Consider the following 27190-nt stretch of genomic DNA (forward strand, 5'->3'; position numbering starts at 1 on the left):
TCCTTTTTTAAACCTTTGATTTATATCTCTAGTGAGCAGTGGTGGACCTGGGTCCCCGGGTGGGCTCCTCCATCCCCTCCCTGGGAGACACATCCATGTGTACATTCAGCCCAGACGGGCCGCCCGGCAGACCCGCCATCTCTGCGGAGCCCGATGGGGGCGCCACATTCAACTGCGAGAGACGCCCCTCGGAGGAGATGGGTCTGTCCTTCTTCTGTCCTGAAGAAACTGCAAGACAGGGGGGCCTCAGCTTGTTCTGCCTGGTCCCCACACCCACCAGGGTCCCCTCTAGCTTACCCAAGACTACCGTGTGTGTGTGTGTGTGTGTGCATGCACGCGTGCTCACGTGTGCGCGGGCTGCTCGCAGGCCTCCCTGCCTCTTAGGAGTGCTGATCTTGTACACACACACACACACACACACACACACACACACACACACACACACACACGACAGATGAGGGGGGAGATTGGCTTAGTCGCCTGGGTTCGAGCCTCACATTCTGGCAAAGACCATACAGGCCTCCTGTGGTAGCCCCTTGACTGTCTGTCTGTCCTAGCTTCTCAGGGGAGACCAGGAACCCTATGGCCTTTCCAGGCCAGAGGACGCCTACAGGCTAGGGTCACAGGGGCAGGGGCGGCGGTGGTGGTGGTGGTCACGCCTGGGCCCACAGCCCGGCTCTTAGAGCGTTGGTGTGTCTGAGCCACAGAGCTGGGTGCATGTCTGTCCCTCTGTCCTCTGGTGTGGAGTAGGACGGCGACAGCGTTCACCTCACAGACCTGGCGCGTGCTAACACCCAGCAACCGGGCTCCACCCCCCCGCCCCATCCCGCAGCTCCCTGGCCCTGCTGTCTCCAGGGAAGGCCTGGGCCTAGTGTCCAGGCTGCCAGAGGAAGCTACCTGAGGTGCTGTCTGCCATCATCTGTGCACTCTGAGGCCGAGAGGGCGGCAGGCTGTTGTTGCCCAGGGATGGCTGCCTGTGCGTGTGGGGCCGGGCATGCTGGGCCTGCTGCATCTGCTGCAACTGCTGGAGCTGCTGCAGCTGCTGCAACTGCTGGAGCTGCTGCAGCTGCTTGGACTTGGGCTTTGCCATTCCTGGGGCTGAGAACGGCAGGAGAGGAGGGTCAGCACCGAGCCAGGGCTGTGGGGATGAGGAGCCAGCTGGGGTGGCCACGCTCCTGGGAAGCCCTTGGGTCATCTACGCATCTGCCCGCCTGTCAGTCCGTCCATCCATGCACCCACCCACCTAGGTTCTCTGAGGACTTGCACACATCAGCCTGGTGCAGGGGTTGAGTGAGTTCTGAGTTCAGGAAGGAGCCAACAGGGAAAGGCTCAAGGCATGATGGGAAGGGTCAGCCGTACACTTCTGGTATGAACTAAAGTGGGCCTTCAGGGAGCCTTGGTGTTGGAGTCAGATAGCGGCCCGCTGCCGGGTTGAAAAGTGAGCTAGGGCTTGGCCGCGTTGATACAGGGAACTGGACGGACACAGGAGCGGTCTGCCGTGGTGGGTGGGCGGGTGAAGGCCAGCTAGAAAGGACAGAGCCACTGTTGGGCGACTGGCTGGGTCCGGCTGCCGCTGTCCAGCGGAAAACAGCCACCTGGCATCGGGGAGGAGAAAGTGCTTGGGGCCCAGGGGCCCAAGACATGCCTGTATCAAGAGAGACCAATGTCCTTTGGAATCCAAACAGGAACCCGCAGGAGCTCGAGGCGGTCTGGGCACTCACCGTCTTTCCCTAGGATGCCTGGCAGCCTTGTGTCCATCCGTCCCTTGTAGATGTGTCCATCGAGGCCCAAGATATCAACCTCATCGTGCTACGGAGGGACGTGCATGGCCATTACTATTGTAACATCCCGAGTGTCCTCCAGGAAGGCTTGCAGTGCTCGGTGCCCTCCCTGGGACCCGAGGCCTGGGGCACTTGCCTGCAAGACTGGCTTTGGGGAGACTGGGGCGGCAGGCTTCCCGCTGACCTCAAAGCCAGTCTGGGAGTTAAAGCCAGTGCCAGTCCAGCCAGGACTATAAAAAGCATGCCGAGTCTGGGCTGAGCGCAAGGCGCAGGGAGGGGAGGATAGGGCAGCGTCCCGAGGCCTGCCCATCGTGGGAGCTGTGGTGTGGTGTCTGGGAGGCGGGTGGAAGGGTGACATCCTACCCAGCAGAGAGCCTGGGGCTGGAGCCGGGGAGGAACCGTACATCCTAGCTACTTAGGGAGGCTGGGGCAGAAGGATCTGTCATTGAGTTCAAGTCCTGCCTGAGCAACTTGGTGAGAAGACCATGTCTCAAAAAGTGAACCGAGGCCGGGGGATGGTTTGGCCAGCCACTCCCAGGACAGCCAGGAAGGGAAGAAGGCAGAGGGGGCTCAGGGCAGAGGGCCAGGCGGTTCTCCAGAAGGGGTGCGGCAGGGCTCTCCTCCCCGTGGCTCCCGGCACACCTTCATGGTAATCTGGATCTCCTCCAGCGGGGACAGGTGCTGTGGGCGGTTTCTGCGGTAAGGGTAGGTGAGGGTGTGGCTGCCCCCACAGCGCCGGGGCACAGTTGAGTAGGTGTAATCTGCGGTCTCTAGCCCCCTGGGATGCAGAGACAGGGAGTCGCTTTGAGTCACCAGGAGGGTGGCCACGCACACCACACGCCATGCGTGCGACCACTCTTAGACACACACTCGTACACTCGAGCTCACCCTTCACCCCACCCCCACTGCTACCCACCCGGGCAATGTGGTGCCATTGCTCTTGCACCCTGGGCGGGTGACCTAGGCCAAACTCGGTCACCAGGGAGGCGTGGGTCCCTGGCCTGTCGTCCTACCGTTTGTAGCACGGGTGGCTGAGGCACTGGGCATGCAGCAGCTCTCGGATCATCTGGCTGCTGGCCTTCACCGAGCCCCCAAAGTGGATCTGCACCTTCTCGATGTCCATGAGCATCTTGGAGTGCATGCTGCGCAGGCGCCCCACGCTCCTCTCCATCTGTGACAGGTCACCCCGAGAGAAGCTGCCGCCCAGCTTCAGGCTGTGGGACCGGGGGCCAGAGGGCAGACAGAGGTCAGCTCAGGGCCAGACGGAGCCCCACAGGCACCTCCTCTGGCTCCAGCACCCTCCCTGTTCTGCAGGGCCCTGGGTGAACTGGGCTAGAGGCCCACGCCATGGGCCCTTGACTGAGGGCTGAGGGTCACCGGGCAGCTCTCAGAGACCCTGGAGGGACCACACTTGCTAGGGAAGGCTTCCCCTAGACTCAAAAGCCCTCTTCCCCCACAAAACAAATACATGAAGTGTAACAAAAAAATTCAAATACCAAACAAGAAAGTCAATCTAGTGGCCCCCGTCCTGATCCTGGGCAGAGACCCTCGGCCTCCCACAGTGCCCTCTGGAGCCATCTTGGTCCCCTTCCCGCCCCTCCCCTGCCCCGCCCAGCACCAAACTGTCTTTTACTTGCGGCTCTGCTGTCGGACCTGCTCCAGCTCAAACACCGTGTAAGGCCGGATGGAACGGTGGCCTGGCATGCTGGGAACTATAGGGGTCATGGATAGGACCCTGGGTGGGGACAGGAGGAGGGGAGGGGAGGGTGTGAGAAATCCCACCATTCAGCAACACCGTCTAAAGGCCATTCCTAAGTGCTCAGCGTGGGTGGGCCCCTAGGAAGGACCAGGGACAGAAGGGGACCCAGGACAAGAGGTTAGGATGAGCGGGGACAGGGAGACAACCCCCCCCCCGGCTGGGCTGCCTGCTCCCTCCCACCAGTGCTGCGGGCAAGGTGTGGGCACTCACTGTCCCGTCACAGAAGTCTCCAAGGGACGGTCACAGGACAAGCAGTGGAAATGAGCCAGCAGCTGCCTGTCAGGGATGGAATAGCAGGTGAGACCCACAGAGTTTGCCCCCTGTAGGATGGAGCAGAGCAGGTGAGACCCAAGGATGGAGCAGAGCAGGTGACACCCACAGTCTGCCCCCTGTAGGATGGGCCCGCTGGCAGGTCAGGCCGCGGGGTGAGGTGACAGATCCTGCCCTGCTTCTTTCTGGCATTCCCCTGCTGGCTCTTAACCGTCCCCCTCCACACCCTGGAGCAGCGGGCCAACTCAGTACCTTGTGTATGCCTCTAGTGCCCCCTGGCGGCCACAAGTGGGATTTCCCTACCCAGGTCCCCAAGGGTCATCTTGGTCACCCCCCAAGTGTAGCACAACCCAACCCCAAGGGCCTTGCACCTCCCTCCTGCCTTTCTCCACCATTATCTGAAGGGCCTGCCAACTTTTGGGGAGGAGGTTTCAAGATACAGTCTCTCTCTTTCTCTGTGTAGCAGCCCTGGCTGTCCTGGAACTCGCTCTGTGGACCAGGCTGGCCTCGAACTCACAGAGGTCCGCCTGCCTCTGCCTCTCAGTGCTGAGATTAAAGGTGTGCACCACCAGTCCCCGCTAAAGCCTGATTGACAGCGCTGACTCGGGGGCGGGGGCGGGGCGGGGCCTGCCCAGCTTGCCACCCGCGGGTTCCCCACTGTCTTCCTGGCCTCACCTCCGCATGGCAGCTGCCTCGTCTGCCTGGTAGAGCGGGGAGCGCTCTTTGAGCTGCTGCCTCAGCGACTTCCAGCGATCCTCCAGCATCTGCTTCACTGGGTCCAGCTCCAGGCGGTCCAGCTGGGGGACGGGCGCCAGGTGAGCTTAAGGTGGCAGGTCGATGGGGGGAGGGGCCTAGCCTCGGAGGGAGTGCCGTTGTCTGACGGCAGGGCGAGCAGCCCAGCCCCGCCCTGCATCTTCCCCCGCCCTCACCTTGCTGTCCATCTCTGCCAGGAGCTTGTCCAGAAGTTTCTGCCAGTCCTGCTCCTGTCCACTCATCTTGGCTACCAGTTCCTGCATCATGTGATTCAGCTGCTCTGTGGTGGCGTCAAATTGGATCCGGCTCACTTTGGATGCCAGAGCGCTCTTGTCTGCTTTCTGCACGAGAGGACCAGCGTGGGGGTAGGCGTGTCCCTCCCCATTGGCTCCATACCCCCACCCCTGCCCTGACCCTGGCCGGGGGAGGGGGCCAGAGGGGACTCCTGGGGTCTGGTGCTCACTACGTCAATCTCCAGCTCCAGGCGGTCCCGGTCAGCCTTTTCCTTCTCCAGCCTCTCTATGCCCTGGTACAGCACCTGGGGACCCACAGAACAGAGGAAATGAGGGGTCGGCAATGCTGAGTGGCAGGGGTGGCCGGGCTGGGTGAGCCCCATCTCCACCCCAGGCGCCCTGGGGCTGCTCACGTCAATGTCTTTCTGCTTCTGCCGATGGTCCTCGATGAGGTTGCTGGTAGTGATGTTGAGCTTCTCACAGTCGCCCTGCACTTGGAGGATGGCACTCTGCACGTGGCCCAGCAGCTCCTCATCCTGCAGCAGGGGCAGGGAGGCTCTTGGGAGGCCGCTGGGCCACCTCACAGGCAATCCCCTTGAGTCCCCATAAGCAGTGGACTGCCTCTAGTACCACAACCAAAAGCCAGGCGTGGCACTGCCTGTCGTCCCAGTGCTCAGGGAGCTGAGCGAGATTGGAAGTCCCAGAACAGGCTGGGCCATGTAGTCAGACTCTTAACTGACAAGGGCAAAGCTTGGGAGACAGCCCCACATGTCAACGTGTTCGTTACTAAGCCTGGCGACTTGTCTTCAATCTCCAGGACCTCACGGACAGAAAGAACCGACCCTCCCGCAACTTGTCCTCTGACTTATGCAAGTGTGCTGTGATATGTACACATGTGTGTGCATGCGTTTGTGTGTGTGTGTGTGTGTGTGCACTCAATAAGCCCATACATGTTAGACAAAACCATCATTGTAGCGGCATCTTGCCTTGTCAGTGATGGAAAAGTCCTTTTTTATTTTTATTATTTATTTATTTTGGTTTTACAAGACAGGGTTTCTCTGTATTGTTTTGGAGGCTGTAGGTCCAGCCCGGCCTCGAATTCACAGGGATCCGCCTGCCTCTGCCTCCTGAGTGCTGGGATTAAAGGCATGCGCCACCACCGCCCGGCTGAAAAGTCTCCTTTTTTAAACCTTTGCTATTCACATGGTGTTTTTTCATGAAATTCCTGGCAAGGCGAGATGCCACTACATGTCACCCAACACATATGCTCCCTTCCAAGCCATTCTGGTTTTCCCCAGTGGCATTCGCTAACACTTGTGTCCCTCAACTGGACATAGTCACCAATCCTCCCCATGCAGATAGATTGGCATCAGTGGCCTTTGGAGTCGCCAGGGAGGTGACCGAGGCTCAGATGTGCCGTGTTGTCCTATGGTCCCTGAGGGGGTGAGGTGTGGGCAACCATCAACTCTGTGTGAATCCCCAAGTCCGAGAGCAGAAACTAGCATCTGGTGGTGACCGCCACCCCAGCCACAAGCTTTCCCCGCAGGGGAAGGCTAGAAAGTGTTGGGAACCCAGGCGATCGAGGGGAGCTGTGCCCTGCGTTCCCTACAGGCACTGTCCCACCCTTTGGTCAGCCAGTGTCGTTCCACCCGGTAAGCACACCCTTCCGGTGCTCTGCTGTCGCCGAAGCCAGCCCTGCTGCTGCCGCCTTGGGTGTGACCTGTCTAAGGAACAAGGCCTTCTGTGGGATCTGGCCAAGGGGCTTCACTGTGGGGACCTGACCCTCAAGCTCTCACACAGGCTCCTGTGGGGCCCCTGGGAAGGCAGCCCCTGTCACCCTGTGAGGGAGCTGAGCAGACTCGCCTGGCTCTGCAGCTTGGCCTTCTTGGAGGGCCTGGAGGCAGCCAGACCGCTGACCATGTCCTGAAGCTGCTCGTAGCGCTGAACCAGCAGGCTGACTTGGTGGCTTACATCCAGACTGCAGGCTGGACAGGTGGCCTCAGGGTCCATCTGGCCGGGCACCATTGCACTTGCGGACTTGTGCGGGGTTATGCTCATGGACAGCAGCGTGGAGGAGGAGCTCAGCATGCTCTCGATAATGGTCCTGAGCTTGTCCAGCTGGATGCAGGGCAGGCATGAAGCAGGCAGGCAGGTAGGTCAGGGCCACGTCTAACCACTAGTGTGGCACATTCTGCCTCTCCCCAGACGTGACGCAGGACAGCCGCCGCCCCCTTGGCACCTCACAGTCGACAGTTAGGCTCCACCCATCAAATAGTTTTTCAAATGCCTTTTTCTGCCAGCAGGCAGCGTCTAGTGACAGAGGAAGCACCTGTGTTTGACCGGGTTTCTCCAGCCAGTCTGTGGGCCCAGCGTAAGGGCACAGCTTCTGTAGCTAAATCCTGAAAGGGTGTTCTCACAGAGCTCTGATGGCCCAGTGGTCTTTCAACACTGGGGGTTTTACATGCTCTCTCTCTCTCTCTCTTTCTCTCTCTCTCTCTCTCTCACTCAGGGTGGAAACCCTTGACAGTAAAGGCGCGTGAGAATCGCAAATACAGCTACATGCATCTCTCAGGGTCCCAAGGTGCAAGTCCGCTCCAGGGAGAGCCGCTCAGCCTGGCCTTCCTGTTTGCCTCTTCTCCCCAAGGTCTTAGCTTGTCACCACCAATGATGGGTCCTGGGCGGCCAGCTGGACTCAAGAGCAACCAGCCTAGACCTGTTGAGGGAGCTGCCATCCCCTTCCTAACGGGCGGTGACACCAAATAGACGCATCTGAGACTCTGTGAGAGGACCCAAGGGAAGGGCGGCGTGGCGTGCACAGCCGGGAGGGGTGAGGGGAAAGGTCGGCACCCGTGTTCAAAGCCAGGCCCAGGAAGTCAGAGGGAGCTGTCTGCCCCTGAACCGGGGGCTCTCTCTCCAGCCCTCTGCAGGCCCACGGGCAACACGCTGCCCTTCTGCTCTGGCCTGAGGCAGCCGTCCTCAGCCTCCCAAGGAAGGGTCCTGAGCTAAGGCCAGAGCGGCAGAGGGCTTCCAGGGCGGATGAAGGCACGCACGCTTATCTCTCGGAGTTGGTCCTCAGAGAGAAGCTGGCCGGCTCGGTGGAGCCTTCAAGAGTAAAGAGCGGATCCCTGGGACACTAGGGCCAGGAGGATGTTTTGGAAAGAACAACGGGAGTGTTTGGAGAAAGGCAGGGAGCCCGGGTAGCCAGAGCCTGGTAGTGCAGGCGGGACAGAAGGCCGGAACCTTCTAGAAAGGAGGCTTAGGGTGCCAGGAGCCCAGGTATGGAATGCTTGCCTAGGAGCCTGGGTTCCATTCCAGCACTGCAAAGAGGAAACAAAAAAGGGCTGCGAAGGAGGCGGGGGTGGGGGGTGAGGGGTCCTGTGGTGCAGGGGGTGGGGGGCGGGGGTCCTGTGGTGCAGGGGGTGGGGGCGGGGGTCCTGTGGTGCAGGGGGTGGGGGCGGGGGTCCTGTGGTGCAGGGGGTGGGGGCGGGATCCTGTGGGGTAGGGGGCCCCAGCACCCACACGGTGGCTCACAGTGACCTCCAACTCTAGCTCCAGTCAATAACCCCACCCGTACTGCAGTGCTTTGGGTGAAAAGTGCCCCTCAGAGACTCGTGAATTCGAACGCCGCGCGGTCCACAGTTCGCTGCCTCCTTTGTGCGTGTGGAAATGTGGCCTGCTAGCTTCCTGCTCCGGCCGCTGTCCTTTCCCGGCCGGGCGTGAGGCCTCCCTCACCATGACGGGCCCTATCCTTCTCTAAGTTGCCTTTGGTCAAGGCATTTTACCACAGAGTAACTCCACACGTGCTCCCCCCCACCCCAAACAGGGCTGTTCTCCAGCTGGTGAGGACTAGGCTGCCTACCGACCACCCCGGCCTGACTCTGGGAGGGGGCCCTGGGGCCTCGGCGGGCCGCAGACCACTCACCTGCTCCTGCAGGTAAAGGGAGGCTTCCGAGACGGAATTCTCCATGGCGGCCTTGCCCCGCTCTTGGCTCTCCCTCAGCTCAGACAGCTCCTTCTCTATGTCCGACACTGTGACTCTGCAAGGTACAGACAACAGCGGCTTCTGCCACCCGCCCAGAACCCTTTGCTCGGGAGTGCAGAGGCCTGACTGTTGGAGACACAGCAGGGTAGGAACCCCAGGAGGAACCTGGTGGTGGCGGCACGCGCCTTTAATCCCGGCACCCGGGAGGCAGAGGCGGGAGGATCTCTGTGAGTTCGAGACCAGCCTGGTCTACAAGAGTGAGTTTTGGGACAGGCTCCAAAAAGCTACACAGAGAAACCCTGTCTTGCCCCCCCAAAAAAAACAACCCCCCAAAAACCCCAGGAGCCTCTGTCCAGGGGTCCCAAAGGGGTCCTGTGGTGGGACATAGCCCAAGGAGGGACACCGCAAGAAGCATCCTGGTGCCAACGTGAGGAATGTGGGGCAACTCCTACAAGATCTTGAAAGGACCAGGGCAGCCTGAAGAGTTGGTACAATCCACTAATGCCTGGGCCTTAACCACGGTGCCAGTCACGGACACCAGCTTCTCAGAGAGGGGGGGTGTCACCTGAGGATGCCCAGCTGCAAGCTCAGCTGACTGGGTTTTATGTCCTTTCCTCCGGAGCCGTCACTGTCCAGCAGCTTCTGTATCTTCTCCAGCTATGGGCACAGAGGAGGCTGAGTGTCAGATAGACCTGAGTATCTGTTCCCAAGGTGGCCCTCAGGATAGCCAGCCCTCTTCTGTCTCATGGACGAAGCCACTAGCAATGGAGACCCAGCAGCCTCTTGCAATGGCCTCTATCTCTAAAGAGTCCCCAGTAGGGCTCCAAGGCTGTCACATGTGATGTAAGGAGCAGATGTGTGTTACAAGCACTCTTTCCTGCCAGCCTGCTCCCACAGCTGCGTCAGCCCCAAATGAACATACAGATGCTGTATTAAATATGAAGCTGTTGGCCAGTAACTAGGGCTTCTTATTGGCTAGCTCTGTCTTAATTACTAACCCATTTCTTTTTTAAATATTTTGTTTATTTATTATGTATACAATCTTCTACCTGCATGACAGCAGAGGGCACCAGATCTCATTCAAGGTGGTTGTGAGCCACCATGTGGTTGCTGGGAATTGAACTCAGGACCTCTGGAAGAGCAGTCAGTGCTCTTAGACCACTCAGCCATCTCTCCAGCCCTTATTAACCCATTCCTATCAATCTATGTATTGCCACAAGGATGTGGCTTACGCAGTAATGCCCGAAATGGTGCTACTCTTCCGGCAGCATCAAGACTCTGTCTGGCAGACTCACTCTGCCTGTTTCCCAGAATCCTCAGCCTCCTCCTCCTCTCCTAGCCCTACCTGTCTCCCTGCCTGACCAGTCAGGGTTTTATTCATCAACCAATAAAGAGAAACTCATACAGAATAATGTCTCCCATCAGATGTATGTTAACTGGGCTACATATATACATATACATATACATATACATATACGTACACATATACATACACATATACATACACATGCACGTATACATATACATACACACACACATATATATATACATATATATATATAATTTTTCTGAGACAGGGTTTCTCTGTATTGTTTTGGAGCCTGTCTTGGAGCTCGCTCTGTAAACCAGGCTGGTCTCAAACTCACAGAGATCCGCCTGCCTCTGCCTCTCGAGCGCTGGGATTAAAGGTGTGCGCCACCCCCACCACCCGGCCAGGGCTGCTGATATTTTAAAGGCACCGGGTATCCCTCTTCCTGCCTGGTATAGGGTTGTGTTTTCTATGTGACTGGGTAGTAAGGGCGTGCCTAAGCTGCCGTGCAAGGGGCGGCGCTGTGGGCACCCGCCGAGCGGAGGCCGCCGGGTGTCTCATTTGCCCTCACGCACTCTGGCTTTGTCCTGGCGAACTTCCTTGTTCAGGGACCTCAGGCTCTTCATCTGCTCCTGCAGGTCCTGAGGGATGGACTTTTTGACTGTGGGACACAGAGGCTGCCGTCAGGGCGTGAGATTCCCACTGGTCTCCCCACCCGTCTCCAGCCCCCTCGATAAGGAATCGATCCCCGGGATCCACGTGGGAAGATTACTCGGTGCCGATCCGCTGGTCGAGGGTCACTCAGTCACTGCAGCGGCCATTTCCATCCATCAGCCACTGGAGTCAGTGACTGGGCAAATGGTAGGCTTCATCCGCAACTCTCTCTCTCTCTCTCTCCCCCTCCTCACCTCCAGGCTCTGCCCCTCCCTTAGTATACCTCCCCCCCCCCCCCCCGCTGTTCCCCAGGCCTCCCCAAGGGCTGCTGCATCTGGGCGTGGACTCAGGTGTGGGGTAGGAGTGTGCCCTGCTCGGGGGATGGAGGGATGATGCCAAGTTTTGCTTGGCGCCCCCTCTGCGGCAAATGCTACTCACCCATGGCCGTCAGTAGGTACTGGATCTTCTCCAAGTCGGTCTGACCGGCGAGTTCCTCCTCCAGGTCCTTCATGTGCTCTTTCAGCTCCACGTAAATACCGATGATCTCACCTATCAGGCGAAACGACTCCACGGCCATGGGGAAGCTTGGAGCCAGTTTCTCCAGCGATTCACTCCCCGAGGAGGTTCGCTGGAGAAAGCTCAGGGACTCTCGTGTCCTGGCGGTGGTGTCAGTGGTTTCTTGGTCTGGGCCCGCTGGGGTAGCCCGTTCAAATTGAACTGAGGTATGTTTCCTGCTTGGATCCCAAATGGCCTGGCCAGATGTGTCAGCTGCCTGTTCTGCGCCAGGGTAATTCAGGGCAGCCCGTATTTGATCATATGGAACTCCACCTGGGATTGTGGAGCCTTGAAGATCTGGAACTTGTTGATCTGGGCCCTGATGCCCCATGGCAGAAAGTATATCTTGCCTGACTTGGCCTTGTACTTGTTCAGGAGTTAGCATAGGATGCCGATATGTATCTCTCTGCCATGATGGAAAGCTACGAAGCTCTGTGCTTGGTGCTATGAAGTCTGGCTGACTTGTAATGGGTTGTCTCAAACCAAGAGGATATGCGCCAGGTTGAATAATACCAGGAGGATGTACACCAGGTGGAGCCAAGCTAGGCATGTACGTACCAGGCTGAACCAAGTCATAAGGCCCTGTACCAGGCTGAACCAAGTCATAAGGCCCTGCACCAGGTTGAACCAAGTCATAAGGCCCTGTACCAGGCTGAGCCAAACCATGAGGTCCTGCACCAGGCTGAGCCAAACCATGAGGTCCTGCACCAGGCTGAGCCAAACCATGAGGTCCTGCACCAGGCTGAGCCAAACCTTGAGGGCCTGCACCAGGCTGAGCCAAACCTTGAGGGCCTGCACCAGGCTGAGCCAAACCTTGAGGGCCTGCACCAGGCTGAACTATTCCTGGCTGCATCATAGCAAGCCCAGCTGCCCTAGGCTGATCTGCCCCAGGCTGCAGTGAGCCACGCTGATCTATGCCAGGCTGCAGTGAGTCTTCCACAAGCTGGAGAGAGCCACGCTGATCCACGCCAGGCTGCACCAGGCCGCGCTGATCCACGCCAGGCTGCACCAGGCCGCGCTGATCCACGCCAGGCTGCACCAGGCCGCGCTGATCCACGCCAGGCTGCACCAGGCCGCGCTGATCCACGCCAGGCTGCACCAGGCCGCGCTGATCCACGCCAGGCTGCACCAGGCCGCGCTGATCCACGCCAGGCTGCACCAGGCCGCGCTGATCCACGCCAGGCTGCACCAGGCCGCGCTGATCCACGCCAGGCTGCACCAGGCCGCGCTGATCCACGCCAGGCTGCACCAGGCCGCGCTGCACCAGGCCAGGCTGCACCAGGCCGCGCTGCACCAGGCCACGCTGATCCAGGCCACGCTGCACCAGGCCACGCTGATCCACACCAGGGTGCGCTAGGCCACGCTGATCCACACCCAGCTGCATTAAACCACGCTGGTCTGCTACAGGCTGCACCAGCCTAGACGGAACTGCTACAGTCTGCAGCAGGCCACGCTGATCTATGACAGGCTGCCCCAGGCCACGCTGAACCCCTACAGTCTGCACCACGCCACGCTGGTCTATGACAGGCTGCCCCAGGCCTCGCTGATCTACGACAGGCTGCACCAGGCCACGCTGATCCACGATAGGCTGAATTAAACCACGCTGATCCATGACAGGCTGCACCAGCCTAGACTGAACCCCTATAGTCTGCACCAGACCACGCTGATCCATGACAGGCTGCACCAGACCACGCTGATCTACGACAGGCTGCACCAGACCACCCTGATCCATTATAGGTTGCACCAGGCCATGCTGATCTATGACAGGCTGCACCAGGCCATGCTGATCTATGACAGGCTGTACCGGGCCATGCTGATCCGCTCCAGGCTGCACCAGGCCACGCTGATCCGCTCCAGGCTGCACCAGGCCACGCTGATCCGCTCCAGGCTGCACCAGGCCACGCTGATCCACGCCAGGCTGCACCAGGCCACGCTGATCCACGCCAGGCTGCACCAGGCCACGCTGATCCACGCCAGGTTGCATTAAGCCACGCTGATCTATGACAGGCTGCACCAGCCTAAGCTGAACTGTTCCAGGCTGCATCAAACCACGTTGAATTGCTGCAGGTTCCACAAAACCATACTGATACATCCTAGGTTGTACCAAGTCATACTGGTCCATGCCAGCCTGCACCAAGCCACTCTGGAATACTATAGGCTGTGCCAAGTCATGCTGGGCTGCACTAAGTTGCACTGAGCCATATTGAAGTGCTCCAGGTTGTGCCAAACCAGGTTGCACCAAATCACGTTGATCCATGCCAGGCTGTTCCAAACCCTGCTGATCCATGCCAGGTTGGGCTAAGCTACTCTCTCCTGTACCCAGTTGTACTGAACCACTATGACCCACTCCAGGTTGCATCCTATCAAGTCGATCCATGCCAGGTTGCAGCAGATCTTGCTGACCTCTACCAGGTTGGGACAAACCCTGTTGTGCTGCACCTGGCTGCACAAAACCGTACTGATCAGCTCTTGGCTGATCCAAACCATGTCGAACTACACCAGGCTGGATCAAGTCAGGTGAGTATGTGTCAGGCTGTGCCCAACCACTAGGTAAAGCTGCACTGGGTTGTGCCAGACTGAGCTGATCTACACCAGGCTGTGCAAGACTCCATTCTGCACCAGGCTGCACAAAACCACGCTGATCCATTCTAGGTTGTACCGAACTATCCTGAGCTGCACCGAGTTGCACCAGCCCAGGTGCATATGCATCTGGCCGTACCAGCCCATGCTGAACTGTGCTTGGTTGTACCAATCCATGGCGATCCATTCCAAGTGGTACCAGACCGTGTTGATCTACACTAGGTTGTACCAAACCAGGCAGCAATGCACCAGGCTGTACCCAGCCACGCTGATCTATGCTCGGTTGAACCAATGCAGGCTGACCTGTGCCAGGTGGCACTAAACCTTGTTGACCTGTACCAAGTTGTGCCAAACCAGGTGAGTATACACCAGGTTGAATCAAGCTAGGCTGGCGTGTACCAGGAGGTACCAAATGTTGGTCTGTGCCAGGCTGTACCAAACCATCCCAAGCTGTGCTAGGTTGTACCAAGCCACGTTGATCTGCCCCTGGCTGTGCTGAACTCTGCCTATCTGCTCCAGGACGTGCTGAACCTTGCCAACTTGGCCCAGACTGTGCCAGACTCTGCCGTTCTGCCCCAACGGGTTCTGAAATACGCCGATCTGCATCAGACTGCACCTGACTCTGCCGATCTGACCTAACAGGTTCTGAACTACGCCTATCTGTAGCAGGCCTCACTAAAACATGGGGATCTACACCAGGTTGCGCCAAGCCACGCTGATCTACACCGGGCTGGAAAACACCACGCTCCTCTGCTTCAGGCTGGACCAAGCCACGCTGTTCTGTACCAGGATGTGTGAAGCCTGGTGCTGCTAACCTGGGCTGTCCAGAACCTGGTTGGTCAGTGCTAACTTGCAGCAAACCGGGTGACACCAAGCCGTATTGATCTGGAAGAGATGGAGGGAACGCACGCTGATCTATGCCAGGCATTACCAATCCCTGCTGATCCACACCGGGGAGGATCAGTCCCTGCTGACCTGTGCCTAACACTACAAATTCATGCTGATCTACGCCAAGTGGCATCAGCCCTTGCCTATCCATGGCCCATGGTCCCAGTCCACTGTCATACAGGACAGCCTGTTCCGTGCCACGTTGGTCTGTTCTAGGAAGTATCATGCCTTGCTGATATGCACTCAGTGGGACCGAAATAAGCTGAGCTGTACTGGTTTTGTCAAGTCCTGATTGACTCCTGTCAGGTGCCAATGGTGACAGCACACCACTCTGGCCCACGCCAAGAGGCACCAATCCCTGGTCATCCATTTCTGGCGGCGGCAGTACACCAAGCTGACCCATGGTGAGGGGTATCACAGCAGGAGGGTAAGGGCCAGGGTATAACAACGCGGGTTGATCCATGGCAAATGCTCCAGCCCCACGATCATCTGGCTTTGGGTATACTTGGCCCTGACTAGTGGGCAGCCCGCCCTGCTGGTCTCTGGCTGTGAGCAATTCCTGTTGAGGTGGGACACGCTGTTGTTCGTCTCTTCTTGGACTTGTGGAAGCTACAGACTCTCTGGTACTACGGCCATCTGTTTCTGATGTGGCCTGGGACGGCTCACGGGGCCGTAGGTGCAGATCTCGAAGTCCAACACTAGGTCTGCTCTGATCCCCACTAGTGACCCTTTCAGGGGACCGTCCTACTCCGCTGGCTAAGATCTGTTCTGGGCTACCAACGGAACCCAGAGCCTGGTCAGCCACGGAGGCCTTGGAAAGCATTCCACTGGAAAGGTCATTTGATGTCAACGACGTCATTTTGCGCCTGCCAAAAGTTGCTGTTGATGAATCTGAGCTCTGGGTAAAGAGGAGGAGGGAAATTGGTTACAACCAGTAAGAAGCAGGAAAAGCTGAAAGGCAAGCCATCTTGGGTATTGGACTGGGATGACTTAAGACCCTTGCAGAAAAGAAACCCTGTGCAAGTGTGGTATGTGTGTGTGTAAGTGTGTTTGTTGTATCTGTGTGTTATGTTTGTGTGAGTGTGTCTGTGTGTGTGAGTATGTGTGTGTGTTTGTTGTATCTGTGTGTTATGTTTGTGTGTCTGTGTGTGTGTGAGTGTGTTTGTTGTATCTGTGTTATGTTTGTGTGAGTGTGTGTGTGTGTGTGTGTGTGTGTGTGTGTGTGTGTGAGTGTATTGCGATGCTGGGCTGTGGAAATGTTAGGGAGGTCCTCTACCGCTGAACCATATTCTAAGCCCTTTGTTTTACTCTGATACTGAGGCACCATCTCCATAAATCGTGTAGACTGGCCTTGAACTCACTCTGCAGTCTAGGCAAGCCTTGAGCTTCTCATTCTCCTGCCTCCGCCTCTGGAGTTCTGAGATTACAGCTGTGCACTACCACACCCCGTTTATCAGCACCCGGAGGACTGACCCCAGCATTTTATACATGCTCAGCAAACATTATACCAACCAAGCTACAGTCGCAGCCCCTGGATTGACTTTTTAAGACAACCCCCTGGCCGCCCTTGACTTTACAACCTTCCTTCCATCTTTTTTTTTTTGTTTTGTTTTGTTTGTTTTTCGAGACAGGATTTCTCTGCATTGTTTTGGAGGCTGTCAGTCTAGCCTGGCCTCGAACTCACAGAGATCCACCTGCCTCTGCCTCCCGAGTGCTGGGATTAAAGGCATGCGCCACCACCGCCAGGCCCTTCCTTCCATTTTACTGGGATTAAACAGCCACTCTCAGCCTGCCTGCCTCTTACGAAGACCTTTGTGGTAATGTCTTATCTCCAAGATCCAGGGGACTCTTTCAAGATCCTTCATCATCAGACCTACAAAGTCCCTTTTGTCATTAGAAGGTAACACTGGAGGTCTTCTGGAGTGAGGATGTTGACATTCTGTGGGAGGAGTGGGGGGGGGCTGGAACTTACTCCAGACACTAAGGACACATTCTGTGAAACCCTGGAAAAGTGGACACAGCAGCTACAGAGGTTGTGGAAAGAGAGTCCTAGGCAGGTGGAACTATTTTTGCTAAGGGCAGATGAGACCCAGGTCTTTCTGAGGATGCCTAATGAGCAGAGCCCTGGGAAAAATTACACTTGGTTTGCAATATATTCACTGGGGAGCTGGTGACACCTGCCACCAAGCCTGACCTGAGTTCAACCCCTGGGGCCCACATTGTGGAGAAGGAGGGAAACCACCTCTTTAAGGTTGTCCATACAGGCGTCTTGGAATGCACACAGCCATACACATATGCAGACACACAGAATAAATTGTAACCCCAACCACTACAGTTTAAAGAATACAGAGAGACGGCTCAAAGGTTAAGAGCACTGACTAGTCTTCCAGGGGTCCTGAGTTCAATCCCCAGCAACCACATGGTGGCTCACAGCCATCTGTAATGAGATCTGTGCCCTCTTCTGGTCTGTGGACATACATGCAGACAGAATACTGTATACATAATAAATAAATAAATTGAAAAAAATACAGTGTCTCTAACAGTTTCAATATACACTGCAAGGGCTGGAGAGATGGCTCAGAGGTTAAGAGCACTGGCTGCTCTTCCAGAGGTCCTGAGTTCAATTCCCAGCAACCATATGGTGGCTCACAACCATCTGTAATGAGATCTGGTACCCTCTTCTGGCATGCAGGCAGAACATTGTATACATATTAATAAATAAATAAAATCTTTAAAAAAAGACATGAGTGTATGGGGGCCACACTTATAAAAAAATATATATACACTGCAAGATTCGGGAGCAGGCTGGGCGTTGGTGGCGCATGCCTTTAATCTCAGCACTTGGGAGGCAGAGGCAGGCGGATCTCTGTGAGTTCAATGCCAGCCTGATCTACAGAGTTAGTTTTAAAACAGCCAAAGCTACACAGAGAAACTCTGTCTCGAAAAACAAAAAAAAAACAAGCATGTGCGCGCGCGTGCACACACACACACACACACACACACACAGAGGGGGGGGGAGGAGGCAGATCTCTGTGAGTTTGAGGCCAGCCTGGTCTACAGAGCGAGTTCCAGGACAGCCTCCAAAGCCACAGAGAAACCCTGTCTCAAAAAACCAAAAAAAAAAAAAAAAAAAAAAAAAAAGATTCGGAGCAGTTGCTATGGGAATGGCCCATCAGCAGTCTAGCCATCACGCACAGCAGGGGCAACCCTCAGTCTGAACGGGCTCATCTTGGTCTTCCTCCAGTTTTGGCTTAAAGGCTCTGGGGAGATTTGGAATTTGGATGCCTTAAGATTATGAGGAGGACAGGACACAGAGAATCCCTGTCTCAAAAAACAAAAAGATTATGAGAAGGACCAGGAGTGGTGGTGGCACACGCCTTTAATCCTAGCACCCAGGAGGCCAAGGCAGGGGGAGTCTCTTAGTTCGAGGCCAGCATGGTCTACAGAGTAAGTTCTAGGACAGCCAGGGCTACACAGAGAAACCCTGTTTCAAACACACACACACACACACACACACACACACACACACACACGCATGCATGAACGCACACACGCACGCACAAGTAGGAACAAAATCATTTACTGGTCATTTCTTGTGGTGACTGTGTGTGTGTGTGTGTGCACGTTTGTGGAGGCCAGAGATGGTCACTACGTGTCTTCCTCAGTCCCTCTCCTTACTCTTTTTGAGGCAGGGTCTCTCACGAAACTGTGAGCTCACCAGTTCAGCATGACTGGCTGGCCAGCACGTCCCAAGGATTCTCTTATGTCTCCCTCCTCAGAACGTGGGTTACAGGCACACACCTCTCTGCCGAGTGGTGACACATTGTTTATGATCTAACAAAGCCACTGAGGGGCAGAATGCAAAGCCAGTCACACTAGTTAGCTATGGAAGCCGGGCGGTGGTGACGAACACCTTTAATCCCAGCACTCCGGAGGCAGAGGCAGGCGGATCTCTGTGAGTTCGAGGCCAACCTGGTCTACAGATCGAGTTCCAAGACAGCCAGGACTGTTACACAGAGAAGCCCTGTCTCAAAACAAAAAAAAAAAAAAAAAAAAAAAGAAAGAAAGAAAGAAAAAAAAACCCAAAACCAAAACCAAAACAAACAAAAAGCCCGTGAAATGCCACGCTTTGGGTGTCTGGCAGGCTAAAGTTAGGGCAAAAGACAAAAGTCTTACTTTGCAGATCGCTGTGGAGAACCCCCGATGGCATTTTTTTTCTTTAAATTAAGAGTTTTGAGACAGGGTATCACTATGGAGTCGTGGCTGGCCTGGAACTCTTGGTGTGGATCAAGCATGTGGTGGTCAGCTCTGCCTCCTCAGGGTGGACAGACACATTAGCAGGGGCCTCTTGCTAGATCACTGGGCCCAGCTCTGGCCACCCTGGCGTGAAGGAGGGAATGCTTTCCAGGGTGGGCTGTGAAGAAGTCTGGAGACTTCCTGGAGACAGGAAGAAAACCACCCCTGGCCAGGCTCAGCATCGTGGGCGCGGACATACGGTCTAGGTGGGCGGAGCCTCAGAGAACAAAGTGACCCTCCTCTGAGTTGCTGCTTGGACTCTAAGCTGGGGCAGCACTCGATGGCGATAGGCAGAGAGAGTGCGAAGGTGTGCTTCTCCAACCCAGGGGCTGGTCTGGTTCCCCCGTGTCGGGTGTCATGGTGGGGGAAACGTTTTTAAATGTGTCCACAATGCAGAATGTACAAAGTGAGTTATGAAGACACAAATCCGAGCATGCAGAGCATTGGTAACGATGAGGGAAGTCCTCTGGGGGGCCCCACGCAACGCCACTGCCCAGGACCCGTTTATTTACCCCTCTTGAGGCCTTCCAGCCGTCAGTGATCGCTTGTTCCAGCTCTTCCCAGGTGACCATTGTGATTTCTTCACCAGCCGGAACCAGGTTCAGCCTCCGACTCAACTGATCCTGTCAGCAACAGGTCAGGACACAGACACACGCGAGCGTGAGCAATGGATGCACACACCCACGCGGCCTGCAGATCTGACCCAGGCAGACTCACTGGCCTTCAGTGGCCAGCCCCAGGGACAGGATTGGCTGCTTCGTCTCCGTCAGCTCCGGGTAGAGCCCTGAGCAGAGATGGCAAGGCCTCTCCCCTCTATCGGGATGTGGTGCCACTTAGCGGTTGACTGCCTGTACCCCCTGCCCCCAAAGCACACAGATGCCGGCATGGGGTTGGGATGGGACCAGCCCCAGAGAGAAGCCAGGCTGAAGAGAAGCCCCTACCCCCTAGGGCCCTTTCCCCGGGGCTTCTCCTTATTACCAGGTATTCCTCTCGGTCTCTGACGGCCTTCTCCAGTTCACTAACGCGCTGAAGGAGCTCCTGCAAACAGTTTGGAAATGGACCATCACTCGTAGCCCTCCTGCCTGCATACACATGCACACACACATGCATGCGCACACACGCATGCACGCACGTGCACAGACACACACATGGACACTGCCTTGGTGCCATTGGGAGAACGAAGTGAGACGCGTGTGACTCTTTTACCTGGCAAGTGAAGCCAGGTTCCCAGTTCTTTTCGTGGTCGGTGGGTAGGAGCACTAACGGGACAGTGTGCCCAGTCAGTGCTCATGTGGGAGCCAGACTGCTGGTGTCACCTCACACTACCCACGACCAAAAGCTTCTAGCCCTATAGCACAAGGCCCAGCTGGCCTCTCCAAAATCAAGTATCAGGTCTCTCAGCAATCCTGCCAGCCTGAGCCAGCCTGAGCCAGCCTGAGCCATGGGAGGAGAAAACCCTCAGGGGTCCCTGCAAGTGACCAGCACTTCAGGTGTTCTTTACAACCTGTGCTGACCCCCAGGGTCTAAGACTCTTGAAGTTTAGAAAAGGCCGGTTGTGGTGTTGCGGGCCTGTTATCCCAGTCCTTGGGAGGTGGCTAAGAGGATCAGGTGGCCAAGGTCAGCCTTGGCTACACAGTTAAATTCAAAACCAGCTGGACTACAAGGAGGCCGTTTCAAAAAAAAAAATCTAGGCGTTGGTGGTATGTACCTTTAATACCAGCAGTCGAATCTCTGAGCTCGAGAGGCTAGGCTGGTCTATAGACTGAGTTCCACAGGACAGTCAGGGCTACACAGAGGAGCCCAAAACCAACAGAGGAAATGAGATTTGCTTCCCAGAGCAAAGATGAGAGGTGGGGCGTTCCTGGGCCTCTGCAATGCCCAGGCTGGGGTAAAAGCTAAGAGACCCCACCCAGGGCTTGGCCTCTTTGGTTTTCATCGATTTCCCTATGGGCCCCTCTGTCCTTTCTTCCTGATGGCCCCACGCCTTCATGCAGGGCCTACTGTGGTAGAAGATGGGTCTGCCTGTGTCCAGCCAGAGCGGGTCTGTCCTTTCTTCCTGATGGCCCCACGCCTTCATGCAGGGCCTACTGTGGTAGAAGATGGGTCTGCCTGTGTCCAGCCAGAGCGGGTCTGTCCTTTCTTCCTGATGGCCCCACGCCTTCATGCAGGGCCTACTGTGGTAGAAGATGGGTCTGCCTGTGTCCAGCCAGAGCGGGTCTGTCCTTTCTTCCTGATGGCCCCACGCCTTCATGCAGGGCCTACTGTGGTAGAAGATGGGTCTGCCTGTGTCCAGCCAGAGCGGGTCTGTCCTTTCTTCCTGATGGCCCCACGCCTTCATGCAGGGCCTACTGTGGTAGAAGATGGGTCTGCCTGTGTCCAGCCAGAGCGGGTCTGTCCTTTCTTCCTGATGGCCCCACGCCTTCATGCAGGGCCTACTGTGGTAGAAGATGGGTCTGCCTGTGTCCAGCCAGAGCGGGTCTGTCCTTTCTTCCTGATGGCCCCACGCCTTCATGCAGGGCCTACTGTGGTAGAAGATGGGTCTGCCTGTGTCCAGCCAGAGCGGGTCTGTCCTTTCTTCCTGATGGCCCCACGCCTTCATGCAGGGCCTACTGTGGTAGAAGATGGGTCTGCCTGTGTCCAGCCAGAGCGCAGCCAGAGCGGGTCTGCTTTGTGTCTCCTCGTGATCACAGGCCAGTGTACACGAGGGACCACTAGGACAAACTTCTCCCTCAAGAAAATCCAAGGTGCCGGGCGGTGGTGGCGCACGCCTTTAATCCCAGCACTCGGGAGGCAGAGGCAGGCGGATCTCTGTGAGTTCCCGACCGACAGCCTCCAAAACAATACAGAGAAACCCTGTCTGGAAAAACCAAAAAAAAAAAAAAAAAAGACAAAAGTATGCCCCACGCCCCACATCAGGCAATGGCAAAGCCCTTTGCTGGTCCCTGTGCGCAGGAGACACCCACCACAGCACTTCTCCGTGGATATTTACAGCTGAACATGGCTGCCCTGCAGACTGCTCCAACTGACACGGTTGCTAACCCTGCCTCCGTGTTTGTCATAGCTCTGCCTCCTTGTTCAGGTGTTCCTAATAAAGACGCTTTGTTTGGGGCGTGGTGATTTCTCCTTCTGAGAACTGGACCACTCAATCCCAACTTTCTCCCGACATCTCCCGACTCCCACCTCGTTCTCTGTGTGTGTGTGTGTGTGTGTGTGTGTGTGTGTGTGTGTGTGTGTGTGTGTGTGTGTGTGTGTGGTCCCCGTTCTTTTGCTGCCCCCTGGAGGTTAAGCAGAGGGCCAGCGCTCCTCCACTCCCAGGCTGGCCGCAAGCTGCGCGGCCTGGCCTTGAATCTGCAGCAGTCCTCAGTCTGCAGCCTCCCAAGTGCTCCGGGGATTACAAGCAGTAACCGCCATTCCCTGCTCAGTCTTCACTAATTTGCCGTGTGCGGTGCTTTGAATGAGAACCAGAGGCTCGTGTGTTCAAGTGTCCAGGACGCCACACTATTTGAGAAGGATTTGGTGTCTATTCTCCCGCTGCCTGTGGGGCTGGTTGTAGAAATCTCAGCTACTTCTCCTGTAGCACACTCTGTCCCTATGCACTCCTGACTGAACTCTGAAACTGCAAACAAGCCCCAATTAAATGCTTTCTTTTATGAGAAAGTCATGGTGCCTCTTCTCAGCAACAGGACACTCACTAAAACACAGGGTCTCACTATGTAATCCTGGAACTTGCTCTGTAGACCAGGCTGGCCTCAAACTCACAGAGATCTGCCTCCTCCCCCCCCTCTGTGTGTGTGCGTGTGTGTGTGCACGCGCGCGCGTGCACATGCTTGTTTTTTTTTTGTTTTTCGAGACAGAGTTTCTCTGTGTAGCTTTGGCTGTTTTAGAACTAACTCTGTAGATCAGGCTGGCCTTGAACTCACAGAGATCCGACTGCCTCTGCCTCCCAAGTGCTCGGATTAAAGGCATGCGCCACCAATGCCCAGCTATTTAAAAATTCTTTTTTCATTTTACTTTTTTATGTGCGTTGATGTTTTGCCTGCGTGTGTCTGTGTGTGGCTGTCAGATCCTGGAACTGGGGTATACATTTGTGAACTGCCGTGTGGGTGCTGGGAATTGAACCCAGGTCCTTTGGAGGTATAGCCAGGCTCTTAACTGCTAAGCCATCTCTCCAGTCTCTATTTCTAAGGAGAATTCATTTTAAGAGTATTCTAGCCGGGCGTTGGTGGCGCACGCCTTTAATCCCAGCACTTGGGAGGCAGAGGCAGGCGGATCTCTGTGAGTTCGAGGCCAGCCTGGTCTACTAGAGCTAGTTCCAGGACAGCCTCTAAAGCCACAGAGAAACCCTGTCTCGAAAAACCAAAAAAAAAAAAAAAAAAAAAAGTATTCTGTGATGGGGGCTGGAGAGATGGCTCAGTGGTTAAGAGCACTGGCTGCTCTTCCAGAGGTCCTGAGTTCAATTCCCAGCAACCACATGGTGTCTCCCAACCATCTGTAATGAGATCTGGCGCCCTCTTCTGGTGTGCAGGCATACATGGGGGGGCAGAATGTTGTATACATAATAAATAAATACATTTTTAAAAAAAGAGTATTCTGTGATGTTGGGCTGGAGAGATGATGGCTCAGTGGTTAAGAGCACTGACTGCTCCTCCAGAGGACCTGAGTTCAATTCCCAGCACCCACATGGTGACTCACAACCATCTGTAATGAGATCTGGCGCCCTCTCCTGGCCTGCAGGCAGAACACTGCATACATAAAATAAATAAATCTTTCAAAAAAGGGAATAATCTGTGATGTCGGCGCCCCTCTAGGTCACTTTAGGTTTTACAGGTATCTTGACAGGTTTTTTAAAGATTCATTTATTTTTATCTTATGTGCATGAGTGTCTGTTTATGGGTGTCAGATCCTGGAACTGGAGTTTGACAGTTTTGAGTTGCCATGTGGGTGCTGGGGTTGAACCCAGGTCCTCAGGAATAGTAGCCAATGCTCTTAACCGCTGAGCCACCTACCTCTCCAGCCCCAAGTGATGGGGGGTTATTAACAGCTCTAGGAAACACTGGATAGGGCTGCAGAGACGGCTCAGCAAGTAAGAGCTCCAGCTGCTCTTGGAGGGGACCGAGGTACCTCCGTGGTGGCTCCCAACATCTGTAATTCCAGTTCCAGGGAGTTGGCACCTTCTTCTGGACTGCTTAGGCACTGCATGCACGTGGGCGCACATACAAGCTAAACAAACTCGTGCACAAAGAAATAAGCAAATCATAATAAGAGCCGGGCCGTGATAGCACACACCTTTAATCCCAGCACTCAGGAGGCAGAGGCAGGCGGATCTCTGGGAGTTCGAGGCCAGCCTGGTCTACAGAGCGAGTTCCAGGACAGCCAGGGCTACACAGTGAAACCCTGTCTTGAAAAACCAAAAAGAAAAACGAATATATAAGCAAGTAAACTAAAAAAAAAAAAAAAGAAGAAAGAGAAAGGACAAGGGAGGAGAGCCGTGGCACAACGTGACCCCACTTGTGAGGTGTGGTCCCTTCCTCACCTGGGTAGTCGGCTCGGGGAACTCCTGCATCTTCTGGTGGGCTTCTTTCAGGACTCTCACGTCTTCTACGAGTTCTTGGAGCACATTTATGGGCTGCAAGGGAGAGCAGGAGCATGTGGAGCCAGCCTAGTACCCCTATCAGCTTAAGGACTGAAGGGCGGCCCCAGGAGCGCAGGTTCTGTAGGGCCGGGGTACCCACCTTGATTTCTTTCTGAGTCTTTGAGAGCCTTGGCTGTGTCACCTGCGGGGGCGTCCCGAGTACAGTGGCCTCAGGCTTCTCCAGCATCTCCACGGATTCATAGATCTTGGTGGACTTTGAGGGCGATATCAGCGGGGTTAGCAGAGTCACCTCCTCCTCCTCCGACCTGGGGAAGTCCTGGAAGAGGTCGGGGACTGAGGAGATGTACTCCACGTGCTTGGCAATGCCCTGCACCTTGTTGTCCATGTTCTTCATGTGCTTGCTGAGGTCCTGGACCTGGCTGCCCAGGTCCTTCACCTGGCTCTCCAGCGTCTGCTGAGGCACCGACAGCCTCACCAGACTCCGGCGCTTCTCCTGCTTTTCTTTGCTGGCTGACATGTGCGGGGTGCTGAAGGAGCTTCGGATCACCTCAGCGGGGCGGCCGGGCTCAGCCGACGACGGGTAGTGGAAATCGATGAGCACCTCTTGCAGGTTGAGGCTCTTGAGCATGGCGACTATCAGTGTGTGCAGGGCCGTGAAGTTCACCGCCCCCACCTCTGGGGTGCCGATCGCCAGGTCGGCCAGCTCCCGGAGGGTGACCCTGTCGGCTGCTAATGAAGGCGGCATCGTGCGCTCTGTTGGGACCCCCGGGAGCCTCAAGGAGGAAGGGCGACCAAGCGCCCCTCGCTCCTTGCAGGTCTATGGGGCCAGCAGGGCTCTGAGCAGGTGGCCCTGCTTGTGGGCGTGTGGCCTCCAAGCGGAGCGCTGGGCTCCGCTTTCCTAGCCCGCCCGGCTCTCGGCCAGCGGACGTTTGGAGCGAGGGCGCACGGTTTGCCTGCCGCGGCGTTGCTGAGGCGCGGGGGCTGCAGAGATTCTAAGAACGTACTAGGTAGGGCTGGGCCAGCCCTTCCTGCGAGCCCAGGAAACTACAGGGGGCCGGGCGTTGGTGGCGCACACCTTTAATCCCAGCACTCGGGAGGCAGAGGCAGGTGGATCTCTGTGAGTTCGCAGCCAGCCTGGTCTACCGAGTGAGTTCCAGGACAGCCTCCAAAACAAAACCAAAAAACAAACAAACAAACAAACTACAGGGGTGGGGTGCGGGGCGTTGGTGGCGCACACCTTTAATCCCAGCACTCGGGAGGCAGAGGCAGGTGGATCTCAGCGAGTTCGAGGCCAGCCTGGTCTACAGAGCGAGTTCCAGAACAGCCTCGAAACAATACAGAGAAACCCTGTCTCGAAAAACCAAACCAAAAAAAAACCTACAGGGTCGACTTTGGCCACACCCCAAGGTGCCTCCAGCTTTTTAGTAACAGGGCCAAGAGCATCTGCATGCGGAGAGGTGGTCTTGGGAGGAGAGGATGCGGTGGCCTTCTGTGGACACCAGACTCCAGCCCCTCAACACGGAAAGCCAGGCCCGCTAGCTCTTGTCTAAGGGATATAGTGTCCCTGGCAGGTGTGTGTCTCTTCGCCTCTTAGGGGAAGTTTCTAGATAACTTTGTTCACTCCTGAGGCAGGCAAGGCTGCCCTAATCTCATTTAGCCCTCAGCTAGGCGTCCTTTCAGAAAACAGAAGTAACCGGCAGTAGTCCAGCTCAGGGAGGGAGACCCACCTTGGCTACAAACTTGGATTTCCAGGTTAGTCTAAGTGGGCATCATTTTTATTGAGGGAATTCTCACTATGCTATTTGTATTGCCTGGCAACAATAGGCCAAAGGTCAATTTGCTAATCCTCGGGGTGCCTTTGTTCTCCGGCATGTGAGGCAAGACTCCTTGAGCTGTGTATCAGATGTTGTATTTCATGACAATTCATTACAGCAGCAGAACTACAGTCGGGAAATAGCAACGACAACAGTTTTGTTTGGGGGTCACCACAATGTGAGGGACTGTATTAAGGGGTGGCAGCATCAGGAAGGCTGAGAACCCCTGGGGCAGTGAGATAGTGCCATCCCAGGGCAGCTGACCCTGCAGCCTGTAAGAACACAGGTCTGCTTATTTTTTGAGACAGGGTTTTCTCTGTATAGCCCTGGCTGTCCTCAAACTCAGGAGATCTGCCCGCCCCTGCCTCCTGAGTGCTGGGATTAAAGGCGTGTGCCACCATCCAGCTCAGGCTTGTTTACTTTTTTTTGGGGGGGGAGGGGTTTGAGGAAGGGTTTCTTTGTGGGACTTGTTTACTTTTTTTGAAAAAAGATTCACTGAGTGTTGGGCCTGGTGCCCACAAGCCGGAAAGGGCCCCGGACGCCCTGGAACCCGTCACAGTTAACTGCCATCCAGGTGCCCGGTGCCCAATCAGTCCTCTGGAGAAGCAAGTGCTGCCTACGTCTGCAACTAGCTCCCTCCAAGGTCAATCTGCAGAGCATTAGCCACAGTTGACACTATGACCCAAATGTCAATCTTCACAGACAGCCCTGAGGCTTAGCATC

At 55.9% G+C, this 27190-nt stretch overlaps 1 protein-coding gene across 1 annotated transcript; it reads right to left on the bottom strand.

Moving 5' to 3' along the window:
• On the bottom strand, nt 1-25559 carry Qrich2 (glutamine rich 2). The gene is made up of 20 exons (XM_040750083.1): nt 24793-25559; nt 24594-24686; nt 20039-20098; nt 19573-19683; nt 11180-15662; nt 10663-10748; nt 9344-9435; nt 8719-8833; nt 6660-6914; nt 5210-5332; nt 5027-5101; nt 4740-4904; nt 4486-4607; nt 3751-3816; nt 3415-3516; nt 2795-2995; nt 2424-2559; nt 1722-1809; nt 898-1098; nt 1-228 (listed from the first exon to the last, which is right to left on the bottom strand). The coding sequence occupies exons 1-20, from the start codon at nt 25396-25398 to the stop codon at nt 29-31; spliced, it is 7380 nt and encodes a 2459-aa protein (XP_040606017.1). The 5' UTR covers nt 25399-25559; the 3' UTR covers nt 1-28.
• Nucleotides 25560-27190: the final 1631 nt, after the last annotated feature.

This window comes from Mesocricetus auratus, unplaced genomic scaffold (genome assembly GCF_017639785.1).
Source record: "Mesocricetus auratus isolate SY011 unplaced genomic scaffold, BCM_Maur_2.0 Super-Scaffold_100007, whole genome shotgun sequence".
NCBI classification, from domain to species: Eukaryota; Metazoa; Chordata; class Mammalia; order Rodentia; family Cricetidae; genus Mesocricetus; species Mesocricetus auratus.